This window comes from Somniosus microcephalus, chromosome 23, assembly GCF_052327205.1.
Source record: "Somniosus microcephalus isolate GS21.2 chromosome 23, FLI_Smic_1.0, whole genome shotgun sequence".
NCBI classification, from domain to species: domain Eukaryota; kingdom Metazoa; phylum Chordata; class Chondrichthyes; order Squaliformes; family Somniosidae; genus Somniosus; species Somniosus microcephalus.
The window spans coordinates 56,893,198-56,920,416 of NC_141009.1; the positions used below are offsets into that span (position 1 = coordinate 56,893,198).

The following is a 27,219-nucleotide window of genomic DNA, read 5'->3' on the forward strand; positions in this document are numbered from 1 at the left end:
CACCGCCTCCATCACCAGCGTACCGTGTGCGCTAGGCCGATGTAGCAGAGCCTGGTCTCCAATTGAGTTGGATCCCCCTGCCATTGGTCCAACACCTTGCTCTGTCAAGTCCGTGTGGTAGCTGGTGTGCAACGGCCACCCCACGTTAAAAGAATTCACGCACAGGCATTTTCCACCCTTTAAAATGAAGTTCGGGACCTGGAACGTCAGGACCCTCATGGACAACCTCAACAGCGACAGACCGGAACACCCTACTGCTATCGTTGCCCGGGAGCTCAGACGCTTCGACATAGACATCGCCGCCCTAAGCGAGACCCGGCGGGCAGGGGAAGGCCAGCTCAGGGAGCAAGGCGGTGGTTACACCTTCTTCTGGAAAGGCAAACCTGAAGAATGCCGCCTCCATGGGGTCGGCTTCGCCATAAAAAATGAGCTAGTTGAACGTCTCAGAGACTCCCCGTGGAATAAACAAACGCCTCAATCAATCTTCGGCTCACCCGAGCCCGGAACCAGTGTGCTACGGTCATCAGTGCGTACGCCCCAACACTGGAAGCCACAGACAAGACCAAAGAGGAATTCTACTCCAGCCTCGAACAATCCCTGTCCCGAGTCCCAATGGGCGACAAGCTGATCCTCCTTGGCGACTTCAACGCCAGAGTTGGAAAGGACACAGACCTCTACTCTGGGGAGGTGTGATCGGCAGAGATGGGGTAGGGAAAGGCAACTCCAACGGTACCCTCCTTCTCACGAAATGCTTAAAACATGGCCTTGTTATAACCAACACCTTGTTCCGTCAGAGAGACAAGTACAAAGCTTCATGACAACACCCTCGCTCCAAGCACCGGCATCTGCTGGACTACGTCATCGTCCGAGCGAGGGACGACAAGGACGTCCGCATCACCCGTGCCATGACAGGAGCCGATGACTGCTGGACAGGCCACCGCCTAATCCGCTGTCATCTCCATCAATGTAGCCCCAACACAGCGGCAGCAACAGAAGCAGTGCCGCAGGAAAATCAACGCTGGAGCACTCAAAAGACCCCGCTAAGAAAGCCATTTTCAGCCTGTGCCTCACAACCAACCTGACGACTCCCAGTGATTCAGAGACAGTGTCCACAGCGCCTGGTCTGCACTAAAGGCCTCCATAATCAGCACCTGTGAAGAGACGCTCGGTCACTCGACCAGGAAACACCAAGACTGGTTCGACGGGAATGACCAGGAGATCCAGGAGCTAATAAACCACAAGCACAAGGCATTCCTGATCCGGAAACAGCAACAGAACTCGAGAGCAAGAAAGCAGCTCTACAGAAGCCTGAAGGCCGAGGTCTAACAAAACACTTGCGACCTAAAGAACAGATGGTGGGTGGAGAAAGCGCAGGAGATCCAGCAGCTAGCCGACAACCACGACGTGCGTGGATTCTTTAGCGCAGTCAACACCACCTACGGCCCAAGCACCCAAGGTCCTACCCCACTGCGGGCCAAGAACGGAGAGGTACTCATCAAGGACAGAGAGGCAGTCAGTGCCGCTGGAAGGAGCACTTCGAAGATCTCCTTAACCGAGACTCTGCCTTTGGCGTGAGTGTCCACAACTCCATCCCGCAGCATGCTACCCGCCACCAGCTCAGCACAACCCCAGCCCGGCAGGAGGTTAAAAAGGCCATCCGACGACTGAAGAACAACAAGGCCTCAGGAGCAGGTGGAATCCCCGCCGAGGCACTAAAGCATGGCGGAGAAGCACTATTGGCGGGAATACATGAACTAATTTCTCTTATTTGGAAGGAGGAGAGCATGCCAGGGGATCTCAGAGACGCTGTAATCGTGACCATCTTCAAGAAAGGTGACAAGTCCGATTGCGGTAATTACAGAGGAGTCTCCCTGCTGTCTGCCACAGGGAAAGTCATCACAAGAATCCTCCTCAATCGCCTTCTCCCAGTGGCTGAAGAGCTCCTCTCAGAGTCGCAATGTGGATTCTGCCCACTAAGGGGCACAATGGACATGATCTTTACCGCATATCAACTACAAGAGAAATGCAGGGAACAGTACCAACCGCTGTACATGGCCTTCTTTGACCTCAGAAAGGCCTTCAACACCGTCAACCATGAGGGAGTATGGAGTGTCCTCCTCAAATTCGGCTACCCTCAAAAGTTTGTCACCATCCTCCGCCTGCTTCACAACGACATGCAAGCCGTGATCCTGACCAACAGATCCACCACAGACCCAATTCACGTACGGACCGGTGTCAAGCAAGGCTGTGTCATCGCACCAATGCTCTTCTTGACTGCAATGCTCCATCTCACCCTCAGTAAGCTCCCCGCTGGAGTGGAGCTAATCTACAGAACAAATAGGAAACTGTTCAACCTCCAGTCCAGATCCAAGGTCGTCCCATCCTCTGTCATCGAGTTACAGTATGCAGGCGACACTTGTGTCTGCGCATACCGAGGTCGAACTTCAAACCATCGTCAACACCTTCACCGAGGCGTATGAGAGTATGGGCCTTGCACTAAACATCCGTAAGACAAAGGATCTCTACCAACCTGCCCCCGCCACACAGTACTGCTTCCCGATTATCAAAATCCATGACGGGGCCTTGGACAACATGGACCACTTTCCATACCTCGGGAGCCTACTGTCAACAAGGGCAGACATAGATGACAAAGTCCAACACCGCCTTCAGTGTGCCAGTGCAGCCTTCGGTCGCCTGAGGAAGAAAGGTGTTTGAAGACCAGGACCTCAAACCTAGCACCAAGCTCATGGTCTACAGAGCAGTAGTGATACCCGCCCTCCTGTATGCCTCAGACATGGACCATGTACAGCAAGCACCTCAAAGCACTGGAGAGGTACCACCAACGCTGCCGCCACAAGATCCTGCAAATCCATTGGCAGGATAGGCGCACCAATGTCAGTGTTCTCGCTCAGGCCAACATCGAAGCTTTGACCACGCACGATCAGCTCCGATGGACGGGTCACATCGTCCGCACGCCCGATACAAGACTCCCAAAACAAGCGCTCTACTCGGAGCTCCCACACAGCAAGAGAGCCCCATGTGGGCAGAGGAAACGCTTCAAGGACACCCTCAAAGCCTCCTTGAAAAAGTGCAACATCCCCACCGACACCTGGGAATCCCTGGCCCAAGACCGCACAAAGTGGAGGAGAAGCATCCAGGAAGGCGCCGAACACCGAGTCTCTTCGCCAGGAGCAAGCGGAAGCCAAGCGTAGGCAGCGCACGTCAACCCAAGCACCCCACCCACCCGCCCCTTCAACCACCGTCTGCCCCACCTGTGACAGAGACTGTAGGTCCCGCATTGGACTCAGTCAACTGAGAACTCTTTTAGTGTGGAAGCAAGTCATCCTCGGTTCCAAGGGACTGCCTAAGAAGACAACAACGACCGCAGATCCCACGAATTCCACCACCTAGAAGGACAAGGGCAGCAGGTGCATGGGAACAGCATCTCGAAGTTCCCATTCAAGTAAAAAAGAGTAACATATATCCAAGTTGCATCATCATCATCACTGGGTCAAAATCCTGGAACCCCCTACCCAACAGCACTGTGGGAGCACCTTCACAATGCAGACTGCAGAAATTCAAGGCGGCAGCCCATCACCACCTTCTCAAGGGCAACTAGAGATGGCCGATCTTGCCAGCGACACGCACATCCCCAGAATGAATAAATAAAAACCTGCCCAAGTGACACTGACAAGAGGCTGGATACGGTAACCCGAAACAAGAAATACAGGAACACTGCTAGATCGATAGGAGTTTCCAAAACAGTGTCAAATTTGATTGAGAAAAGTTGCTCAACACAACCCTGGTGTGGCAAGTACTGGAATTTCCCTGTTTCGACAGTGAAGCCTCCTTTTTTTCCCCCCTCCTCGACGCCACATTTCTTGCAGCTTCTAAACTTCAAATCCACAGTATGGACTCAAGTCAAACAAAATTCCAGAGATGACGACAACCTCCAGCACAGAACACACTTGCACAAAATTGGCAAGCCTCCAGCTTCTATCCCCAAATACATGCATAAACACTTAGTTGAGTAATATCTCTGAAGCGGCTCTGATGAAAAAGATCTGATGTATGCAAACATCATTTGAAAGACCTGAACTTGACCCTAGATCAGTCAGCAAACCGGCACCAAAGAGGAGGATGAGCATATAATTACTGTATAGCTGACAAGTGCATAGGAGGGAGAGAGACTTTTCCTTTCATGTCAAATGGCTCCTTTAAGACCATAAGGGGGCATTGTGTTAAAGACCCTTTGACTAACTTCTCTGTTTTCTATGATTCTATGATCTGCCTGTCACTTGGTGTGCCCAGGCACATAAAAAAAAAGAAACGTTTCGGGGCTTGACAGGGTAGATGCAGGGGGGATGTTTCCCCTGGCTGGGGAGATCACAGTCTCAATAAGGGGTTGGCCATTTCGGACCAAGATGAGAAGAAATGTCTTCACTCAGAGTTGTGAATCTGTGGAATTATCTGCCTCAGAGGGCTGTGGATGCTCAGTCGTGGAGTGCATTCAAGACTGAGATCAATAGATTTTTGGATACTGAGGGAATCAAGAGGTATGGGGATAATGCAGGAAGGTAGAGTTGAAGTAGAAGATCAGCCATTATCTTATTCATTCTTATATGTTATGTTCTTTCCTACCTGGAGTCTGCTAATGCAAGTATAGCCAATCAGAGAGAAAATGTTAATTCAAAATGGTAAAGGAAAGGGCAGCAAATCAAAATTGCTCAACAACTTGGAATTAAGCAACAGGGTACTGGAAAGTTTAGAGAATCCAGAAGGAAACACTAACTCCATTGTAGCCTGCAAGTACATTTATTTCCTTCTTACAGTAACCTTCCCTCCCCACACTGTTACCCCAAGGTTCCACCCTTGCTTTCGTTCATCCACACAGTGCCCTTCAGCAACATTAAAAGCAAACATGGCCCAGATTCCGGATGCCAATGACTCACAAGTTTCCACTTTGGCATCACCCTCGATTCTCAGAGTGCCGTGTTGCGTGACTGCCTGCTGGATATTGTCCCAGATATCCAACTCAGAGCTTTCTGCAGCTCAACGTCGGCAAGACTTAAGCCACCCTGTTCAGTTCCCACCAGAAACATCACGCCTCAGACACAGATTCATCCCTGTGTGAGGCTTCTTACTGAGGCTGAAACCAATGGTGTGCAACAGAACGTCAGTGCCCTATTCAACTCTGAGCGGAATCTCAAACCAAACATTCAATCCGTCATCAAGGTCACCTACTTCCACCTCCGCAATATAGCAACATTTATCCCCCTCTCACCCCTACTGATACCACAGGGTTTAATTTCCCCAATGGTCACTTCAGCTCCTAAGCACCACCCGACATAAACACCAACTCATCCATAACGCTGTTATCCTATCCTGTACCAACACACACGTACTCATCGCCAGAGTCTTCGCAAACTCCACTGGCTCCCTATCTGTCAAACCGATCAATTTAAAATACTCACCCTCGTTTTCATATCCCTCCATGGCCTGGCTCCAGATCCTAACTCTGCAGTCTCCCTCAGCCTTACACCCTGCACACCCTCTCCGCTCTTTGGATTCTCTGGACTTATGCCATCATGCTCCTAAATTCTGGAAATCTCTTCCTATCCCCACCTTCTGGTCATTTCTCTCAACCAGCTTCAAAAGTCTCCTCAAACCTAGCTCTTCAACCTTGCCTCTGATTAACTCCCAGAACTTCGCTCCCACTTCCTGCTCAGCATGCTCCAATTCCCTGTAAACTGCTGGGGGAATGTGTTACTGGAAAGTTGCTAAAGATGTGTTTGTCACAGCTCTATCAACTTCCCGTGGAAAGATACATTTGGAGTATACAGGGTCTCAACATCATGGGAATATTCGGAGTGCGCAATGACATTCCCACATCACAACATGGGCTCAATTATTTTATCAAACAGGCTTTTACTTCCACCTTTCTGATTGAAGGGATTTAGTTTCAAATTGCAAACCGTCGTGTGGCCGGGTTTAAGACCAGAGCAATGTAAAGATAAGCACTGGTCTAGATCTCTGGCTGCATATCAGAATTATAACATACATTTCTGGCTGGTAATTAGAACTCTGGGTGTTAATCTTGAGGGAAAAAAGTCACTGTGTAAAACAGGACCGTGACTCAGGAAATGTTTTCGCAGCTTAATAGAAAATGAAAGCTAAAGTTGAGTCTAGAATTCTGCAGCTTTTGCTTTAGGCTTTGGTACAGATGATGTGCTCTAAATATGTGACAGTGGCAGAGGGCTATGTCTGGAGATCACATAAGAACACAATAGGAGGAACGGGCCATTCGGCCCTTTGAGCCTGCTCGGTCATTGAATAAGATCGTGGCTGATGATCTACCTCAACTCCACCTTGCCACAATATTCCCATATCCCTCGATTCCCTTAACATCCAAAAATCTACCGATCTCTGTCTTGAATAGACTCTACAATGACTGAGCAGCCACAGCCCTCCTAGGTAGAGAATTCAAAGATTCACATCCCTTCGAGTGGAGAAACTTCTCATCTCAGTCCTAAATGGCCAACCCCTTATTCTGAGAGAGTGTGACCCCCTAGTGCTAGACTCCCCAGCCAGGGGAAACAACCTCCGAGCATCTACCCAGTCAAGCCCTATAACATAGAAACATAAAAACATAGAAGCTAGGAGCAGGAGTAGGCCATTTGGCCCCTCGAGTCTGCTCCGCCATTTAATGAGATCATGGCTGATCATCCAAATTCAGTACCCATGTTTCAAACCCTATAAAAATTCATGTTTCAATGAGATCGCCTCTCATTCTTCTAACTTCTAGGAAATATAGGCCTAGTCTCTTCAATCTCTCCTCACAGGACAATCCCCCCATCCCAGGAATTAGTCTAGTGAACCTTTGTTGCACCCCTCTAAGGCACGTATATCCTTTCTTAAGTAAGGAGACCAAAACTCCAGGTGTGGTCTCATCAAGGACCTATATAATTGCAGTAAGACGAACATCACTCCTGGGAGAAGAGTGTCTGCCTGTTCAGCTGGACATAATGCACACTGTTGGAGACAAAGGGGTTAAAAAAGAAACAACGAGGACAGTACCCAACTCTGCCCCTCAGCAGAGGTCTCAGTCTGGAGTAAGTTACTAACCTGCACCAACTATTAAACCAGGTTCAATGTCCTTCTGTTTTGCTGTGTGGACAAGTGCCGACGCACACAGTTTCAAAAATACCTTTTTGGCTTCCATTTGTTTTCCCTTTATTTGCCTCATTTCCCAGGGCTTGTCCGGGACATACCCAAAACAATGCAAGAATCTGTGCACTTCTACTGTGTTGTGGTGCATGGTGCAGTATAGGTGCCTGGCTGCAAATCTATTAAAAATGTTTATCCAGCCAATGGGAGGAAGCAACAGCCATACCCTTGTCCAGCGGTTGTATTGCAATAGAACAACGCTCTTTAAATCCAGCAACCAAGCCTGCCCACAGAAACACCAACGAACCTGGTCCTGCTCAGGTGGATGTAAACTATCCCATAGCACTATTTTGAAGCAGAGCGGGAGAGTTCTCTCCAGTGACCTGGGCAATTCAACCAACATCACCAAAAAAACAGATTATCCAGTCATTATCACATTTCTGCTTGTGGGACCTTGCTGTGCGCTAATTGGCTGCCACGTTTCCTACATTACAACAGTGACTACACTTCAAAAGTATTTCATTGGCTGTAAAGCGCTTTGAGCCACCGAGGTCGTGAAAGGCGCTATAAAAATGCAAGTTCTTTCTATCCTATTATTTAATGGTCCTGAAACCCAATGAACCCAGTCCCAGAGTAGTCTGTACCACCCAATAGGTTGATTTCCTCTTCAATCCCATCTGACCTTTCTTCACCCTTTTCCAAGGGAGGGGTGGTGGAAGACGTACAAGTGAATATTAAACAAAATAACCACCTAAGAACAGCTGAGCAATCTGTCTGACTTAACAATTTGGGGACAGTACTATACAGATCACTGGAGGCAGGGATTCCAGCCCAAGGTGAACACAAACACTGGTACAGACCACCATCCCAAGAGATGTACCAGTTTTTCTTCTGGATCAAGAATATTCAGATGCCCCCGGAAAGGAGGTTTTAAAATCTATGGGCTCTAACAGAATTGACTGCGATTAAAACTTTTTTTTTTTTGGGTGGCTTGGTGTTGAAGTACTGGAGCTGTAGTAAGCATTACCCCCCTCTACTTCCGTTCGCTTAATGCTTATGAAAGTGGCAACATTCTTGCTGGCCCTGAATATTATGGGAATCTGGAAAAGCACTTTCTTGAACACATTTGATGGAGGTGCCTCTGCTGATAGTTTGCTTTTTTGCAAACACTGGGCAGATTGTTTGGGAGGGGGTTGGGGAGGGAATAATTCCAGGTATAAAATGTAGGCTTCATTTCCTGTTCCTCCAGTGAGGTTTCCAGTTACTGTTGGTTCTCCCTTTTTAGTTCCACTTCCTCGTTACACTGGCCACATTTTAACTTGGCTGTTTAAAATATATATAAAAAGTTTTAATCATGATCAATTCTGTTACAGCTCTGAGATTTTAAACCCTCCTTTCCAGGGGCATCTGAACCCTGATGAAGCATTGTAACTGCTCTACAGTACAAGCAGATCATTCATTTCAGGACTAAGACACTGAACAAAACTATGTTTTCCCTACTGACGGTTTTTCTTCCCCCTGTTTCGTCAGGTCATCCCGTAATAATTAGTGGTGCCCTCCTTCCGGGAAGGAAGTGGGTGGGTGGGGGGGGGGGGGGGGGACAGAAGTGGTTGAAGCTGTCCTGCTGGGACCCCACCTGCACTGGCCTGAAAAAAATGGTCACTGAACAGAAACAAGGATGGACTGCATAAGACTCCAAGCCCAAAGCTAAAAGTCACAGCTCTCCCGCCCATTGTACCTACGCAGTGTAGTTCTTCAGGTCGAGCGGCTTGCTTTAATCCCATTTCCCTGTCTTCTCCTGTAATGTTTTATATTCTTTTCAAGTACATGGAATTTTTCTTTTACTTTTATAAGCTGTGTCTCAACAGCCAAGTGTGGCAAAGTACCCCATGTTCTAATATCCTTCTACTAGAGAAAATGTCTAAACTTTTGCACCGTAACTAGGCAGGTGTAAACATTTTCTGTTGTTATTTCAGATTTCCAGCATCCGCAGTATTTTGCTATTGCAAATCTCTGTAGCCTTGCGACAGGTTGCATGCAATGTTCCCCTAAGGTGCACGATTGCGCACCAATGGCGAGGTCCCGTGCAGGCCGCTCACCAGCTCCTGCGGCTGAAAGAGATACCACGTACGCATGGCCGCGCAGCAAATTTAACAGGACCGCGCACGGAAATTTTTTTACAGTGAACATTGGTTGCATATCTCTTCAGATACAAATAGTCACACGCTGCATCTGTAGAGACGGACACTTAAATCGCTAAACTATCTCCAGGACCACAACACCTCAATGGAGTTACAGTCATAGAAACATAGAAGATAGGAGCAGGAGTAGGCCATTCGGCCCCTCGAGCCCGCTCCGCTATTAATGAGATCATGGCTGATCATCCAAACTCAGTACCCTGTCCCTGCTTTCTCCCCATATCCCTTTAGCCTTAAGAAATATATCCAACTCCTTCTTGAATATATTTAATGAATTGGCCTCAACTGCCTTTTGTGGTAGAGAATTCCACAGGTTCACCACTCTCTGGGTGAAGAAATTCCTCCTCATCTCTGTCCTAAATGGCCTACCCCTTATCCTTAGACTGTGACCCCTGGTTCTGGACTCCCCGGCCATCGGGAACAGCCTTCCTGCATCTAGTCTGTCTAGTCCTGTTAGAATTTTATAAGTTTCAATGAGAATGTGTTTACTTGTGCATTTGTGTCACTTAGCCTATTGCAAAAGCAAGTAAGCACTAGAATGTATAGTGAGGACATTCAGCAAGAAACTAAAAGAAATAGTGTCTTTGTACAAGACTTCATGTGGAATACTGTTTCGGTCCCCTAAAATGGTGCGTAATATAGACCCCCCTGAAAAAGTAACACCAATTTTAAAACCTCTTCATTATTACGAAAAGCTTAGAGAACTGGGTCTTTTGAGGGGACCAAAACAGTATTCCAGATGAAGCCTTGTACAAAGACGCTATATTTCTTTAAGTTTCATACGGTTTGACCTCACTATACATTCTAGTGCTCTACTTGCTTTTGCAATAGGCTAAATGACACAAAGGCCGGCTTCAGGGAGATTCAATTCAAGTGTTTAAAATGAAGCGAACGACTGCACCGCTCAGGATTTCTAGGTGCGGCAGGGGTTCCTGTGCACACTTGCATTTATATAGCACAGTTAACATAGAAAAAAAGTCCCAAAGCGCTGCACAGGAGCGTCATGAGACAAAAGTCAACAGAGCCAAAGAAAGAGGTATTTGGACAGGTGACCAAAAGCTTGGTCAAAGGAAGAGAAAAAGATGGAGAGAAGTTTAGGGAAGGAATTCCAACATTTAGGGCCGAGGCAGCTGGAAGGCACGGACACCAATGGTGGGGGATGCACAAGAGTCCAGAGGAATGTAGACTGGATACAAAGAGGAGGGGCGAGGCCATGGAGGGATTTGAACAGAAGGATGAGAATTTTAAAATCAAGGCATTGCCAGACTGGGAGCCAATATAGGTCCATGAGCACAAGGGAGGGGAGGAGAGAGAGAGAGAGAGAGAGAGAGAGAGAGAGAGAGAGAGAGAGAGAGAGAGAGAGAGAGAGAGAGAGGTGAACAGGTCTCGAGTGTGAATTAGGATCATGGCAGCAGAGTTTTGGATGAGCTCAAGTTTACGGCAGAGGGTGTAAGATGGGAGGCCAACCAAGAGAGCATTGGAAGAGTCAAATCTAGAGGTAACAAAAGCATGGATGACGGTTTCAGAAGCAGGTGGGCTGATCCAAGAGCAGAGACAAGTGATATTACGGAGGTGGAAGGCGGCGGTTTTTGTGATGGAGAGGATAAGGTCAGGAGCTGAGCTCAGGATCAACTAGGACGTCGAGGTGGCGAACAGTCTGGTTCAGCCTGAGACAGTGGCCAGGGAGGGGGATGCAATTAGTGGCTCGGGAACAGAGTTTGTAGCAGGGGTCGAAAACAATGGCTTATCTTCCCAGTGTTTAATTGGAGGAAATTTGCAGCTCATTGAGGACAGGATGTTGGATAAGCAGTTTGACAACACAGAGGCAGCGGAGGGGTCAAGAGCAGTGGTGAGGTAATGCTGGGTGTTGTCAGTATACAAGTGGAACTAGAAGTCATGTCTATGGATGATGTCGCTGAGGGGCAGCATTTAGATGAGAAATAGGAGGGAACCAAGGACAGATCTGAGGCCAAAGGATGTCATTCATGACTTTGATTTGGGCTGTTTCAGTGACTGGCAGGGCCAGAAACACAACTGGAGAGGTTGAAACGTGGAGTTGCAAGAAAGATGCGCACGGATTTGGGAGTTATTAGGAGGGCATAAACAAAAGCTTGGTCAAAGAGGGGAACTTAAAAAGGAGGCAGAGCAAATTAGCGAGAACATTTAAAAAGGAGTGGGACCAGGTGGCCGAAGGCACAGCTGCCAACGGTGGGGTGAAGCACAAGAGGTCAGAGGAGTGGAGAGTACAGGGGTGGGGATTGTAGGGCTTGAAGAGATGACAGATAGGGAGTGGCCTGGCCAAATAAAACCCACTCACTGCTCAGCCCAAACAGAAAATCTCCACCAACTCCCTTAGCTGCTGAGAAGTCTGCAACTTGAGAGCAACAAGTCACCTATGATCCAGAAGGCTGGTGCTTTCCCCACATTGTTGAATAATCTGCGCTGTCAAAAATGGTTCAATCGCCAGCCAGAGATCCCCGCCCTTCCTTTGGGAAAATACACCCCAATTTTGCGCTGCGCCCCGCAGTAACCCAGCCTGCTAACACCGACAGGCCAGGTCTGGGTCCCAGAGGAGAGGCGGCACCTGGGGGTCTGCAACCCGGCCAGAGTCAGGCCCCTCCGCCAGCAAACAGCCAGAGGGACTGGCGGAGAATGGAGCGGTAACCGAGTGAGGCTGGACCGGGGATCCGGCTCCCCGGGGGTGGGGGGGACTACACTGAGGCCAGGCCCGGCCCCTCAGTGACAGGACAGCCCGGGCCTCACTCACTCACTCACCCGCCGCTCGGTGACAGGAAATCCATGTCGTCATCCTCAGCCCCAAACATCGACATGGCGGCAAGCCAGCCAGCCTCCGACTCTAATCGATTCGGCGGCCGCCGTCTGACCGATCACCTGCTGCCGTCAACTGAAACCCTCCACCGTCGCGCACTGCTGCAAAGACGCCCCGCCCTCCCTTTACCGCGCGGGGGAGGGGGAGCGTGCGCATGCGCATGCGCGCCACTCACACCGCCACCTGGAGCCACACTTGGAGCGCCCGCCGCCTGTTCGCAGTCACTGCACACAGGGGGTCGGAGGGAGGTGAACAGCAAAGACAAGCAAAAGTGATAGAGCCATCGGTGAAAACTGGTAGAATTAAGGCTTTCTCAGCAAATTGTATTGCCCGAGAAAGACTTGCATTTCTATAGCAGCAGGCGGTTAAGAAGGCAAATGGTATGTTGGCCTTCGTAGCGAGAGGATGTCTTGCTACAGTTGTACAGGGCCTTGGTGAGACCACACCTTGAGTATTGTGTGCAGTTTTGGTCGCCTTTCTGAGGAAGGATGTTCTTGCCATGGAGGGAGTGCAGCGAAGCTTCACCAGACTGATACCTGGGATGGCAGGAATGACGTATGAGGAGAGATTGGGTCGATTGGGCTTATACTCGCTGGAGTTTAGAAGAATGAGAGGGGATCTCATTGAAACTTATAAAATTCTAACAGGACTAGACAGACTAGATGCAGGAAGGATGTTCCCGATGGCCGGGGAGTCCAGAACCAGGGGTCACAGTCTAAGGATAAGGGGTAAGTCATTTAGGACAGAGATGAGGAGGAATTTCTTCACCCAGTGAGTGGTGAACCTGTGGAATTCTCTACCACAGAAGGCAGTTGAGGCCAATTCATTAAATATATTCAAGAAGGAGTTAGATATATTTCTTAAGGCTAAAGGGATCAAGGGATATGGGGAGAAGGCAGGGACAGGGTACTGAATTTGGATGATCAGCCGTGATCTCATTGAATGGCGGAGCAGGCTCACGGGGCTGAATGGCCTGCTCCTGCTCCTATCTTCTATGTTTCTATGTTTCACGACCTAAAAACGCTTTGCAGCCAATGAAGCACTTTTTGAAGTTCGGTCACTGTTGTAATGCAGGAAACGCAGCAGCCAATTTACGCGCAGCAAGCTCCAGCAAACAGCAATGTGATAATGACCAGGTAATATGTTTTTTAGTTATGTTGATTGAGGGATAAATATTGGCCAGGACACTCCCCTGCTCTTCTTCGAAATAGTACCGTGGGATCTTTTTACGTCCAGCTGAGACAGCAGACGGGGCCTCGGTTTAACGGCTCAGCCAAAAGACAGCATCTCTGACAGTGCAGCACTCCCTCAATACTGCACAGTGCAGCACTGTCTCAGTACTGCACTGGAGTGTCAGCCTAGATTTTTGTGATCAAGCCTCTGGAGTGGGACTTGAATCCACAATCGTTTGACTCAAAGTCAAGTGTGCTACACACTGAGCCACAGCTGGCACTAATACAATATAGGTAAATGTGCTGCACAGGTATATTTACTTAACAACCATCTAACATTCAGTGCGAAACTTTGCAGGCTTTGGGCGTGAATTCAACTTTGGCAGTGGCACGAAACAGGCAGTAAAAATCAGTCACCTGTTATTACCAGAGGTGGGCAAAATACAGCCTGGGGCCTGTATCTGGCTAGCCAATGGATTTTATCCAGCCCGCACAGTGGTTCTCAAACTGGGGTCCTAAACCTCGTGATTTTCTTTGAAAAAAAACACTGAATTGCGCATATTTTTCGTGCATGCGCAAATTAGCTAATTCCAAGATTTAGGCATTTCTGGATTCACGAGGCGAGTCAAGTAGATTGCCTTGGGTTCCTGTTCTAGCTCTTGAATCATGGACAAACATGGCAACATTTTGCACATTATTACCTGTATGGGTTTGCACACCGTCCTGACTTAAGCAGAGTATTAGACTGCAGTATTACTTACCTGAGCAGTTGATTCATGTACTGAGATGTTATGTTAAACTCAATCGATTGGGTTGAGAGGATGCTATACTCAATTGCATCTGTAATGAAACACAATAAAAGATGGGCTTTATCAGGATATACACTGACTTGAAAGTCGAGTCAATGTGTCATTTGTACCTAAGATGCTGGGCTTGATATAATTTGTGGTTTTCTTAGTAAATCCTTTTTCTGTATCATGCATCCATTATGAATTAATCATTGCAGAGTCTATTTAATCTGATTCAATTATAGTTTAATTTTGGCACAAGTTAAGTAAGATCTTTCTCTCTTCCCCTTCCCAAGTTCCCTTTTTGCTGAGTTCCTCAAATCACAGCAGCTGTTCTAAGGGTTGATTCCACAATCAAGCGGGGAGAGTCGAATTGCGGAGTCATCTCCAAGGCAAACCAATGACATGTTCAGGAACACTCTGCACTTATCTTTTGGGCTCCTAGTCAATCAAAACCCTTGTCTATAAGTTGCCATAATCTAATAAATAAATCGTGTAGGAATCTGCATTTCATGCCTGATTTTTTGCATTGACCTGTAAATTACACTTTTTTAAATCAAATACTTGTGCCTAGTGTCTGAAGTCTGTGATAATCCCAAGTGTCACTTTTATGCCTTCTGGGTGAATACAGGGTCCAAAATGTTACGTCCTGACTTTTGAATTTGACAATCGAAAAAACATTATTTTTTTAATCTGTTCTTCAGATGTAGGCAACACTGGTAAGAAAACATTTATTGCCCATTCCTAGTCACTGTGAGGGCATTAAAAGTCAATAACATCATATGGGACTGGAGCCACATGTAAATTCTACAGCAGTTGTCCAGTAATCAGTTTTACAGTTTGTTATGGCATAATAATATCAATGGCTAAGATAAGTTTTGGGTAAACTTGTATCATGTTCATTAGCATGTTAATAAGTGTTGTTATTTTTATGAAGTGTGGAAACAACATCAAGAGTTCTTTATATAATAAATGCCATAACAAATTTTAATGGTAGCTGTTGTTAACACAATTCAAAACTAGTTAGGTGGCCCTCCAACCCAAATAATTGTCCACTTCTGCGTTGCCCAATTATTGAAGAAAATGGAAAGGAAAATCGGACGCAGTGCAATGTTGCCTTTAATTTTTGGGGGGGGTGCGGTCCCTTTAAGGGTTTTCCGCATTGAAAAACTGGTGAACCTGCTACGCGGGAGGTACAGAGCGCTGTGCGGCCACGCAACTTAAAGGAAAGGGAACATTGGTGCAGTGTATAACGGGCGACTGATTCGCTATCCCCTGTTTTGCGCCCCCACTGAAGTTGAATTTCACCTCCTTTCTCTTTCACCAAAGTTTAGAATTCTAGCATGGATTAGTCAGACACAGCACAGCTTAGTGCAGCTTCCGGGTCCAAACAGTTGCAAGCGGTAGTTTGACTTCAGAGTGATTGCTGAGAATGTTGACTCGCACAACGAGACGCACCAGACCCGGCCCTGCACGCCCGGGTGGCCCTGGAGATGGAGCACACGGTGTCCGCCGGTGCGTTTGAGTATTTCTGCGACCGGTGGGCGCCGCGGGGACTGGAGTGCATCATCAACCCGGAAAACCAAATTTTAATTTGATTTGTTAAGATTTAGTTGAACTTTTGTTTATTTACAGTCCAATTGGGTTTTTTGGGTTCAAACAAAAAAAAAGAGGACCCGGCCCTGCTCTCCATCCAGAACGCAGTTGGGTGCTACTTATCCTTTAATGTTATGTGTCCTGTTGGAGCTGCTCATTATTGGTTGGGCTTTCTTAGTCTTTTGATTGGTCCGTAGGGGGTGACTGTGTCACCAATCAAATCCGAATGAACAAATGTGTCCCCTTTTTAAAGGGGCACAAACAAAAAAGTCCAAATTGATCAGTAAATAAAACATTAAAAACTTATTGGCCATGTCAACTACGCACTCCAGTCCCGCGGAAGGCCTCAAGCATACTGGTGGATGCTGTGCGTTCCCTCTCCAGCGATACCTGTGTGCGGACATTGCCGTGAGAGACAGTGAGGCAGTCGGGACAAACGGTCCACTCGACTGCATGTTGCCTGGACCGGTTAATGGGGCTTTCTTTCTCTTGCTGGCCTGGAGTGGTTATTCCAATTGGACGAGCTGACCACGGTGACAGCTCCCCTCTCCAGACAGTGTTGCTGGTGTCTCCATGGTGCTGAAGTCCAGCGTTTTCACCCATGTTGCACACCATTTGAGCAGATAACCAATAAGCAGTGACCAAGGAAGTAAAGCACTCGCAGCAATCAAACCACACTCACACTCTGCTTTTCATCTCACCATTTTACCAACAAACGCACCAAAAGGTTAAAGTACACACACATACACCGTGCAAATATGAGTATTGAGATCACATGCTCAACGATGGTGTCTACTAATTCTTTTCATTTGCTAAACATAAATGCAATTAGCCACTTCTGGATTCCCAGTTAACCACATCGGGCGAATAATCTTGGCTAACGTGTTGGACAACACTGTTCCATGGTCTCTTGGGTACACACATTCACCTTTGACCAACTTAGCATGTTTCTCAGCTGCGTGACGAATTGACTGTTATTTGGAAGAGAATCAATAAGAACTGTTTCTTCAATACCTCAGACAGACTAGATTAACAATTCATCAACTGTCCCCCTTTGGACTGGTTTGTCATGTTCCACGCTGCCCAACTAGTTTTGGTTCAGATATCAGGACTATTTCAGCGGTGCACACAGTGACCATTGCAGCTCCAATGTTGTTCCTTGAAAAGCAGGGTACGGTAGCGTCATGGTTATGTTACTGGACTAATCCAGAGAACGTGACTTCAAATCCTACCATAGGAAGATTAAGAATTCAAATTGAGTTAAAAAAATTAAAAATCTGTCAATAAAAAAGTAGCATCAATAAAAGTCTGGTATCGGATGGTCGTAAAAACCCAACTGGTTCACAAATGTCCTTTACTGGAAGGAAATCTGCCATCTGGCCGAAATGTAACTCCAGCCCTCACACCAATGTGGTTAACACTTAAACTGCCTTCTGAAGTGGCCCAGCAAACTGCTACCAGAAGTTCAAGAGGAAGGCCCACCACCACCTTCTCAGGGCAGTTAGGAATGGGCAATTAGTGCCGGCCTTGCCTGTGACGCCCACATCCCGAGAATGAGTGTTTAAAAAAGCATACCATGTCGAGCAAGAAGGTTTTGAGTTCCCTGAGACTCCGTCCTCTCCCGCTGATAAAAGGAGGGGGAGTAAACGATACATAATTTAGTCATTCCTAATCTTCCACCTCCAACCAAGTACTTATGGTGTGAAAACCAGCCTCAGATTAATAGCCGTCTTTCCAGGAACATCTCCGATGACTTCGTGGATAAATGCACCACATAGTGTGGTGACAAGCCGTAGTCCAGGAAAGCTCCAGGTCCGACTCCTGATCTGTATTGAGTTACCTGATCTCAAACAGGACAGGATTTGGAGTGCTCTGTAAATTGGGATTGAGAGGAGGAAAAAAATGAGCCAACAATCCTTGTGACTATCCAGTGACTCCTACTGGAAAGTGTGCAGGAGTGGATATTGGGTGAGGACAGGACTGGGTTCTATTAAATCCGTGTGTTAATGGAGACACGGAATGCAGGAGTTGGTTTAACAAGTCTTTACTGAATGGAGACAATCTGGAAACTGAAACTACAGAAGCCTGCTAGGGCCTTTTATACAGGGGTGGTCACTGCCGGTACTGCAGTCTGAGACCAGTTATTCCCTTAAAGGGACATACACAACAATTCCTCCCCTTTTAGATAAACAGTACATAACATTCATTTAACAACTAAATAATAACTAATTACAATTACGGTTGCTAGATACATTAGCTGAAGTTAAGCAATTATAAGTTCAGTCTTTGAGGAGGCTTCCTGATTCTGTCAGGATAACGCCTCTTTGGGATATCAGGTTCTTCTGGCAAGGTTGAGTCGGGATCAATGTCGTTGTTTGGTTCGTCTGCTTCCAATGTCACCGATTCTGCGGTAGATGCAATTGGTACTTCGGTTTCATCGCCAGGTGTATCAGATCGCGGTGTGGAGTTGAGGTTTTCCAGTGACTCTAGAATCTGGTCAGCATGGTGTCTTACAATGCTCTCTCCAACGTCCACGGTATACATTAGAGGTCCTTGCCGTGTACAGATCGTTCCTGGCTGCCATTTCTCTGTGCGGTAGTCCCGGGCCAAAACTGGTTGACCTATCTTAAAACTCCTGGTCGGCCTTTCATTCATATTCTGAAACTGCCTGTTCTCCACATCTCTTCTGATGTTTGGCTTAACCAAATCCAAGCGGCTTCGTAGTCTTCGATTGAAGAACATCATGGCTGGAGTTTGGTTGGTAACCGCATGTGTCACATTCCGGTAGGCAAACAAGAAGTTATCCACCTTGTGTTGTAGGGGTATATCTTCATTACACATTGCCTTGATAGCCTTCTTGAATGTTTGAACAAACCTCTCGGCCAATCCATTGGTGGCTGGATGATATAGGGCGGATGTGTAATGCTTAACACCATTGTTCTTTAAGAACCTCCGGAACTCTTCAGACACAAACTGTGGTCCATTGTCAGAGCAAATCTGTTCAGGCAGCCCATTCCTGGCGAATATGGTTCGTAAGACTGTGATAGTTTTTTCTGTGGTGGTTGAGGACATTTTTATTACCTCTGGCCACTTTGAATGTGCATCCACCGCAATTAAAAACATCAAGTCCATAAAGGGACCAGCAAAATCAATGTGCACCCTTTGCCATGGAGATGAGGGCCACGCCCATGGATGTAGAGGGGCTTGTGGTGGGGCGTTTTGGACCTTCTGGCATCCTGTACAGCTCTTGGTCATCTCTTCGATTTCTCTATCGATTCCCGGCCACCGCACAAACGCTCTGGCTAAGTTCTTCATTTTTACCCCTCCCAGATGACCCTCATGAAGCTCATTGAGCACTCTATCCTTCAATTTGGGTGGAATTACTACTCTGGATCCACACATCAAGGTTCCTCTGCACACTGACAGCTGTTCTCTTCTCGGCGAGAATGCTGGCAGCAGTGGTTCGCCATGTGCTGGCCATCCCTTCACCGTTGAATCATAGACCCAGGAGAGTGTCGGGTCATTTCGTGTTTCCTTTTCTATGTTTGCATTCGTCACAGGGAGACATTCGACAATAGTCGAGTGGAATAACTCCACTGGATCCACTGCCAGTTCTCCTTCCACCGTCGGCAACGGTAGGCGCGACAATCCATCAGCATTCCCATGCTGTTTAGTTCCTTTGTACTCGATGTCATATTGGTGTGCCCCTAGGAAAAGGGACCACCTCTGTAGCCGTTGTGCCGTCATTATCGGTACGCCCTTCTGAGGGTTGAAAATGGAGACGAGAGGTTGATGATCAGTTAGTAGAGTAAATTTCTGACCGTGCAGGTAGTGATTGAACTTCTTCACCCCCCACACCAGGCTGAGGGCCTCTCTGTCAATCTGGGCGTAGTTACGCTCGGCTGAAGTTAACGAGCATGACGCAAAAGCTATCGGCCTCTCAGAACCATCAAGGAATTTATGTGACAGTACCGCCCCAATGCCGTAGGGAGACGCATCACACGCCAGTCTTATCGGTAGTGATGGGTTGTAGTGAGCCAATACTTCTCTTGAAGTGATTAGGCCCTTACTCTTCTGAAAGGCCCGCTTACATTCATCGCTCCATTTCCATGCTACTCCCGTTCGTAGTAGGGCGTTCCGTGGATGCAGAATTGTGGACAAATTTGGCAAAAACTTATGGTAGTAATTCACCAATCCAAGGAATGACCTCAGTTGCGACACATTTTCAGGCGCTGCAGCCTTAACTACCATTTCAATTTTGTCAGGGGACTTATGCAACCCCTCTTCATCAATCACGTGGCCACAATACGATATCTGTTTCTTAAAAAACTCGCACTTGGGGCGATTGGCTCGTAGCCCATGTTCATGTAGTCTAGTGAGCACCTGCTCTAGGTTGGCAAGGTGTTCACTGTCATCTTCACCTGTCACTAGGATGTCGTCCAAGTAACACTGAGTCCTCGGAATCCCTTGCAGGACTTGTTCCATCGCTCTTTGCCATATCGCCGGAGCTGATGCTACTCCGAATACCAGTCGATTATACTGGTAAAGACCTTTGTGAGTGTTTATCGTGAGATACTTCCTAGAGGATTCTTCAACCTCCATCTGCAAATATGCTTGTGCTAGGTCAATTTTTGTAAAACGCTTCCCTCCAGATAGTGAGGCGAAGATATCTTCTATCCTTGGAAGAGGATATTGTACTATGTGAAGGACTGGGTTCACTGTCACCTTGAAGTCCCCACAGATGCGAACCTTCCTTGGCTCCTCAGACTTATTGTTTAACGTTTTCTTCATGACAGGAACGATGGGTGTCGCCCACTCGCTCCAGTCTACCTTAGATAACACGCCTGCATTCTCCAGATTCTCCAGCTCTGCCTCAACGGCTGGGCGAATTGCATACGGGAGCGGTCTTGCTTTGAAAAACTTGGGAATTGCATTCTCCTCTATTTTTATCAAGGCGGTTACGCCTTTAAGAGTGCCCAGTTCTTGTTGAAATACCTCTTTGGCGTCAGCTAAGATTGTTGACAATCGTCCAGGAGTGACGTCGTCATCCTTTTTACCAGCCACCGTCAGTGCCTGAATGGAGTGCCAGTCTAAACTTATCTTTCTGATCCATTCACGTCCCAATAACGGTGGTCCACCATCTTGCAGAATGTAGAGATACAATTTCCGTATTTTCTTGCCGTTGTATTCGACAGGTACACTTATTTTTCCTCTGGGGTATACTTTTTGCCCCGTATACGTCCTCAAGACAATGGATGTCTCTCTCAAGGGTATGTGTGAGAATAGCCGCTCGTAGTCTCGTCGATTCATGACGGTTAAAGCTGATCCTGTATCCAATTCCATTTTGACTTGGGACCCTGCTATCGTGAGGGTGACCCAAATGGTTCGGTGATCCTCTTTTGCGATTACGTTGTGAAGTTTGAGACAGCTTAGTCTCTTGTTCCCGGATTCACTATCGCTCATCTGGTCTTCGGAACTACTGTCCGTCATCTTTTGTACTTTCCTGTATGGTTCCTTAGTAGCCTTTTTATTGTCGTTGGTCTTCTTCTCAGACCTGCAAACTCGTGCAATGTGTCCCATCTTTCCGCATTGCCTGCATATTTTGTCCTTGGACCAGCAGTCCTTCTGGTCATGGTTTGTTCTGCCGCAGCGATAACATTTTGCAAATCCCCGTGTCATTTCGTGGGTGCCGTATTCCTGTGGCTTTTGTTGTATTTCCGCAGCTCCCCTTGCTGCTGCTTCGTACGATACTGCCACGCTGAAAGCCTTATCTAGCGTCAGCTCTTTCTCTGAGAGTAACCTCTTCTGGGTTCCTTCACTCAGGAGTCCACAGACAAATTTGTCCCGTAAGGTATCTGCCAGTCCTGCTCCGAACTGGCAGTGCTTTGATAGCTTGCGTAGTTCCGTAAGGGAATCAGCATTGCTCTCATTTTTATGCTGATTTCTCCTGTGGAATTTAAATCTTTCTGCTATCAGCAGCGGTGTAGGATTTAGGTGTACCTGTAGGATAGCAACGATTTCGTTAAAACTCTTCGCCTTCGGTTTGGCTGGAGTAATCAGGTCCCGCAATAGGCAGTACATTCTTGCGCCCATTAAATTTAGCAATACCGATGCCTTTTTCTCCTCGGCTATTTCGTTTGCCTCGCAATATACCTCGACTCTTTCCACATACGTGGTCCAGTCTTCTATTGCATTATCGAAGGCAGTGATATCGCCAGTCTTTGGCATCTTGAAAATCTAAGATGGCGTCTCCCGCGCTTTTCCTTCTTCCCCGCCGAGTTAAGATGGCGCCTCCTGCGCTTTCCCGCCGCTGCCGCTGCTGTCAACGCCGCTCTCCGCGGTATTTTTATGTTTAACCGTTCCCGTCGTGGAGCGGACCCTCTGGGACACTTCCCTCCCTCTTCTTAGGTCCGAACGCTGCCCGGCTGCGAAGCAGCGGCCGCGCCCTGTGTGCTCCACCCTCTCTCTCTCTCTTTGCTTCCCGACTCGCTGCCCGGCCCCGTTGCAGAGCCACCCGATCGAGCTCTAGCCCGCCGCAGCCCAGGAAGGATCAGTGCACTACCTGCCACCAGCCCGATTAGCTGGGAAACCACAGACTGGGGAACCAAGCCTGGCTCTTGACAGTCTCCCCTGCAAGTTTTCAATCCGATGATTTGGAGGGCGGTTGCCCACGGTTGACGCCCGTTTCTCGAGTTTCTTTGGATTATTTTTTTTTTCTTTCTTCTGGCTTCGACCTTCAATAACGTCGTCTGAGGTGCTGCCAAGTTGCAGGTAAGTTCGTTTTTTACTCGTCGCCAGTATTAAATCCGTGTGTTATTGGAGACACGGAATGCAGGAGTTGGTTTAACAAGTCTTTACTGAATGGAGACAACCTGGAAACTGAAACTACAGAAGCCTGCTAGGGCCTTTTATACAGGGGTGGTCACTGCCAGTACTGCAGTCTGAGACCAGTTATTCCCTTAAAGGGACATACACAACAGGTTCAACCTCATGCTCAAATAGCCCGCTGACATTCAGTATCTGGGCTCACAGATGGAGAATGGCCACTTGGGTAAAGGACTGCTATTACCCAGGGAACGACACCCAGCAAGAATCAGTGCCTTCAGGAGGGAATGGAAAAATAGCACTTCTTCACAATGGCTCAGTGAATAAGAACATAGAAACATAGAAGATAGGAGCAGGAGTAGGCCATTCGGCCCTTCGAGCCTGCTCCGCCATTCAATGAGATCATGGCTGATTATCCAAATTCAGTACCCTGTCCCTGCCTTCTCCCCATATCCCTTGATCCCTTTAGCCTTAAGAAATATATCCAACTCTTTTTTGAATATATTTAATGAACTGGCCTCCACCGCTCTCTGTGGCAGAGAATTCCACAGGTTCACCACTCTCTGGGTGAAGAAATTCCTCCTCATTTCAGTCGTAAATGGCTTACCCCTTATCCTTAGACTATGACCCCTGGTTCTGGACTCCCTGGCCATCATAAACATCCTTCCTGCATCTAGTCTGTCCAGGCCTGACAGAATTTTATAGGTTTCGATGAGATCCCCTCTCAATCTTCTAAACTCCAGTGAGTATAAGCCCAATCGACACAATCTCTCCTCAAACGTCATTCCTGCCATCCCAGGTATCAGCCTGGTGAATCTTCGCTGCACTCCTTCCATGGCAAGAACGTCCTTCCTCAGGTAAGGCGACCAAAACTGCACACAATACTCAAGGTGCGGTCTCACCAAGGCCCTGTACAACTGTAGCAAGACATCCTTGTTCCTGTACTCGAACCCTCTTGCTACGAAGGCCAACATACCATTTGCCTTCTTAACCGCCTGCTGCACCTGCATGCTTACCTTCAGCGACTGGTGCACAAGAACACCCAGGTCTCTTTGCACTTCCCCTTCTCCCAATCTATTGCCATTCAAATAATAATCTGCCTTCCTGTTTTTGCCACCAAAGTGGATAACCTCACATTTATCCACATTATAGTGCATTTGCCATGTTTCTGCCCAATCACCCAACCTGTCCAAATCGTACTGGAGTTTCACGACATCCTCCTCACAGCTTACCCTCCCACCCAGCTTTGTGTCGTCTGCAAATTTGGAGATATTACATCCAATTCATTAATATATATTGTGAACAGCTGGGGTCCTAGGACCGATCCTTGCGGTACCCCACTAGTCACTGCCTGCCACTCAGAAAACGACCCGTTTATTCCAACTCTTTGATTTCTGTCCGCCAACCAGTTCTCTATCCAAGTCAATACCTTGCCCCCAATCCCATGTGCCTTAATTTTGCACGCTAATCTCTTATGTGGGACCTTATCGAAAGCCTTCTGAAAGTCCAAATACACCACATCCACTGGTTCTCCCTTATCTATTTTACCAGTTATTAGGAATAGGAGTAGGCCATTCAGCCCCTCAACCCTGTTCAACTATTCAATTAGATCATGGCTGATCTGCACATCAACTCCATTTTCCCAACTTCGCTCCGTATTCCATGATACCCTTACCTAATAAAAATCTATCTATCTCAATCTTGAAAGCTCTGACTGTCCTAGCATCCACAATAGGGTTGCCAACTCTAGTGTGTAAGATTCGCAAAATTCTGCAGAACCCCAAAACAATTTTGGACCATTACAGAAGAAATCTGTAAAAGATAAAATGCATGGTTGGGCCTAACAGAAGAATTCAAAGATTTGAAATAAACGTGGCATTTCAAAAGGATATGTACAGACTTGATATGTACAGACTTGTAGGAAAAGACTGCGACAGGAATGTGGGATTGACCTCTGCAGAGGAACAGTTTGGGTATTCGAAAGTAGCCAGACTGTCTGGGAGGAACAATAAACTCAGCCCCTATCTGGGAATTTGCATTCAATCAATAAATCAATGAAAACCCCAGCCTCACCTAAAGCCCAAAGCCCATTAAAACCCATGCATAAAAGAACCTGCACAGAATTTGAAGGCCTTACAGGAAATCTAAGATTAAAAGACAATCGAACAGTTTGAGACATCCAAAACCACTTCACACCTTCTTCAACTACTCAGGAAGCTATCCCGAAACCAGTTAACTAAATGGGACCAATCAAGTGGCCCTTAACGAACCAGCCAAAAAACTAACAAGATTAGCAGGTTTCGTTTTAGTATAAACTAAAGACCTGTCTCCACAAGAAAGCAGTTCATTCAATGGGTTCGAGCAGTTCAATCAGTACAGAGACAGTCGTTCAGGCAGAGAATTGAAACAGCAGTCAGTGAATTGAAGTCAGCAGTACAGTTCGGACAGACACAGAAAAAGGCACAGCTCATTCAAAAGACATCAGCCTCGGGACAACAGAAGGAGAACGGAAGGAATCGCAGCAACCAAGGGCCCCACGAAACAAACAACCAACAATATTACCAACAACTAGGTAATATTGGGCCACCGCGACCAACAAGAAACCAACCTGGAAGAAACCAAAGATCTGCAAGTTTTTCCCACTCTACAAACTATTCCTGCGTTTGGTGAGCATTTCCTGGTCCTCTGGAATTCAACCTAGTTAGTATAGTGGGATTGGGAGGGGTAAGGTATTTTTGTCTATTGTCATTCTCCCTCGCATATTCCGAAGTGTTCCCCCTTTTAGAGTGATAAGATTCATTGTGTTGTGTATATTTTCTTGTCTCAAATAAAATCCAAGTTCTTTTCACCAACTCAGTTGTCTGCGGCAATTTCATTACAACCCCCAAATAAGTTCAGGTCTAGAACCAAGGGAGTGGGAGCGATTCGAACCGCTCAAAGGAGTCAGAGGTGAAGCTGACCACACACACCACCCTTTACAGGTGGGAGGCATTCCTGGAGGTTTGATCACATGACATTCTGAACACATGGCATCTGATCATGTGATGCTTAATCATGTGACATCTGATTACATGATCAAATATTTATCCCATTCCCTTTGAATTGAAGATTTAGTCTCTACCTCAATAGCCACATGTGGTGAAGGATCCCACAATCTAACAGCCCTCAGTTTAAGAACCTTCCGCTTCCCTTGTCACCTGTTTCTTCCAGTGAAAATCCTTGGTTCCCATTCCCTCGTTCGCCATTTACCCACCATTGGAAATAATCTTTCACTATTTACCCACAGTAAGGTCCCCAGGTTTCACTTACCCCTTTACCAGTAGCTCCTCTCTCAATGCCACTCCCACTCGCCTTGTTCCTGCTGCTGCTGCTTCCAGCTCTTCGGGAAATGCTGGGCCCCACGTCTGTAGTGTATGTACCCGTCTACCTTTAAGGGAACTATTGAATGTAACCGTTCACCTTTAAGGGAACTACTTTAGGCGTGGCACTATTTGTTTGGCTTCTGTATACTGTAATACCGATAGTGACCACACCAGTATATAAGTGTTGTAGCAGGATTTCTGGGGCAGATTCGCCCGGACCTTCGAATAGTAAAGACCTGTTTGTTGTTATTTCTGAAGTCTGTGTATTTATTAACTGCACAACCCACAGACTTTACAGTGGCGACGACTCCGATCGTACCCTGTGGCAAGATTACCAAAGCAAGAAGAGCGTCGAAGAGAGGCAACCGCCCTCGTCGTGCTGCTGGAAGAAAACACGAGGCTGCAGCAGGAGGAAGGAGGAAGACTTTAGCAACAAAAGCTTCCATTAGCAACAGGCACTGACTACCCTTCTACCACGGTGCGGAGTGAGCCGATCAGCAGGGAACAAGGTGGCCGAAGAGACTGTGAGTAGGGGAAGGTGTAGAAGTATCCGGAGGATAAGGGCAGAGCACTCGACCTCGGTCGAGGGGGAGCTGTGCCGGCCAAAAGTCGGGTCCAACGGCGTCGGGTGACAGCCGGACCGCGATCGGCGGGAAAAATCCGGGCAGCGACCGCAGCCACGAAGCGCTGAGCCTGCGAGTAGGCGTGGGAAGAGAAACCCAGCCGCAGCCGGGGAGGGAAACACCGGTCTGCAAGAGGGCTGGGGAGGCGAACGGGAACCGTGCGGGTGAGAGCCGGGTGTGGAGAGAGAGACTGCGAGGAGCCAGTCCAGCGGCTGAGCTGTTCTCCACCAATGGGGTACTCAGAGCCGGCAAAACCGAACGTGCGGGAGTGGGTGAGAGACACAGCCGAAAACGGGGTGAGAGACTGCGCGAGAGCCAGTCCAGCGGCTGAACTGTTCTCCACCAACGGGGTACCCAGGGCCGGTAGCACCGAACGTGCGGGTGAGAGAGCGACAGAGCCGGGGACGGAGAGAGAGACTGCGTGAGAGCCAGTCCAGCGGCTGAACTGTCCTCCGTTAACGGGGTGTACCCAGCGCCGGTAGAGCCGTGCGGGCGGGAGGAAAAGACATAGCCGAGTAAGGGGAGCTGTGCGGAAGCCAGCCAGCGGCTGAACCTGTCCGCTGTGGGGGAAGCGTACCCCTTCCACCGGGAAGAAACGCGGGAAGCCGCCATTAGGCGGAGAAGACGCCAGAAGCGGGAAACCGCCATTGATGTGGGC

The 27,219-nt window shown here is 47.8% G+C and overlaps 1 protein-coding gene across 2 annotated transcripts in view; it reads right to left on the reverse strand.

Moving 5' to 3' along the window:
- fkbp15a (FKBP prolyl isomerase family member 15a) overlaps positions 1-12,306 on the reverse strand; it is an 82,723-nt gene extending 70,417 nt beyond the window's left edge. For both annotated transcript variants that reach the window (XM_085965876.1, XM_085965877.1), the window contains exon 1: positions 12,141-12,306. In XM_085965876.1, coding sequence (XP_085822002.1) covers positions 12,141-12,196 — 56 coding nt within the window. In that variant the 5' untranslated portion in view covers positions 12,197-12,306. The remainder of the gene's footprint in view (positions 1-12,140) is intronic.
- Between the last annotated feature and the right edge of the window lie 14,913 nt (positions 12,307-27,219).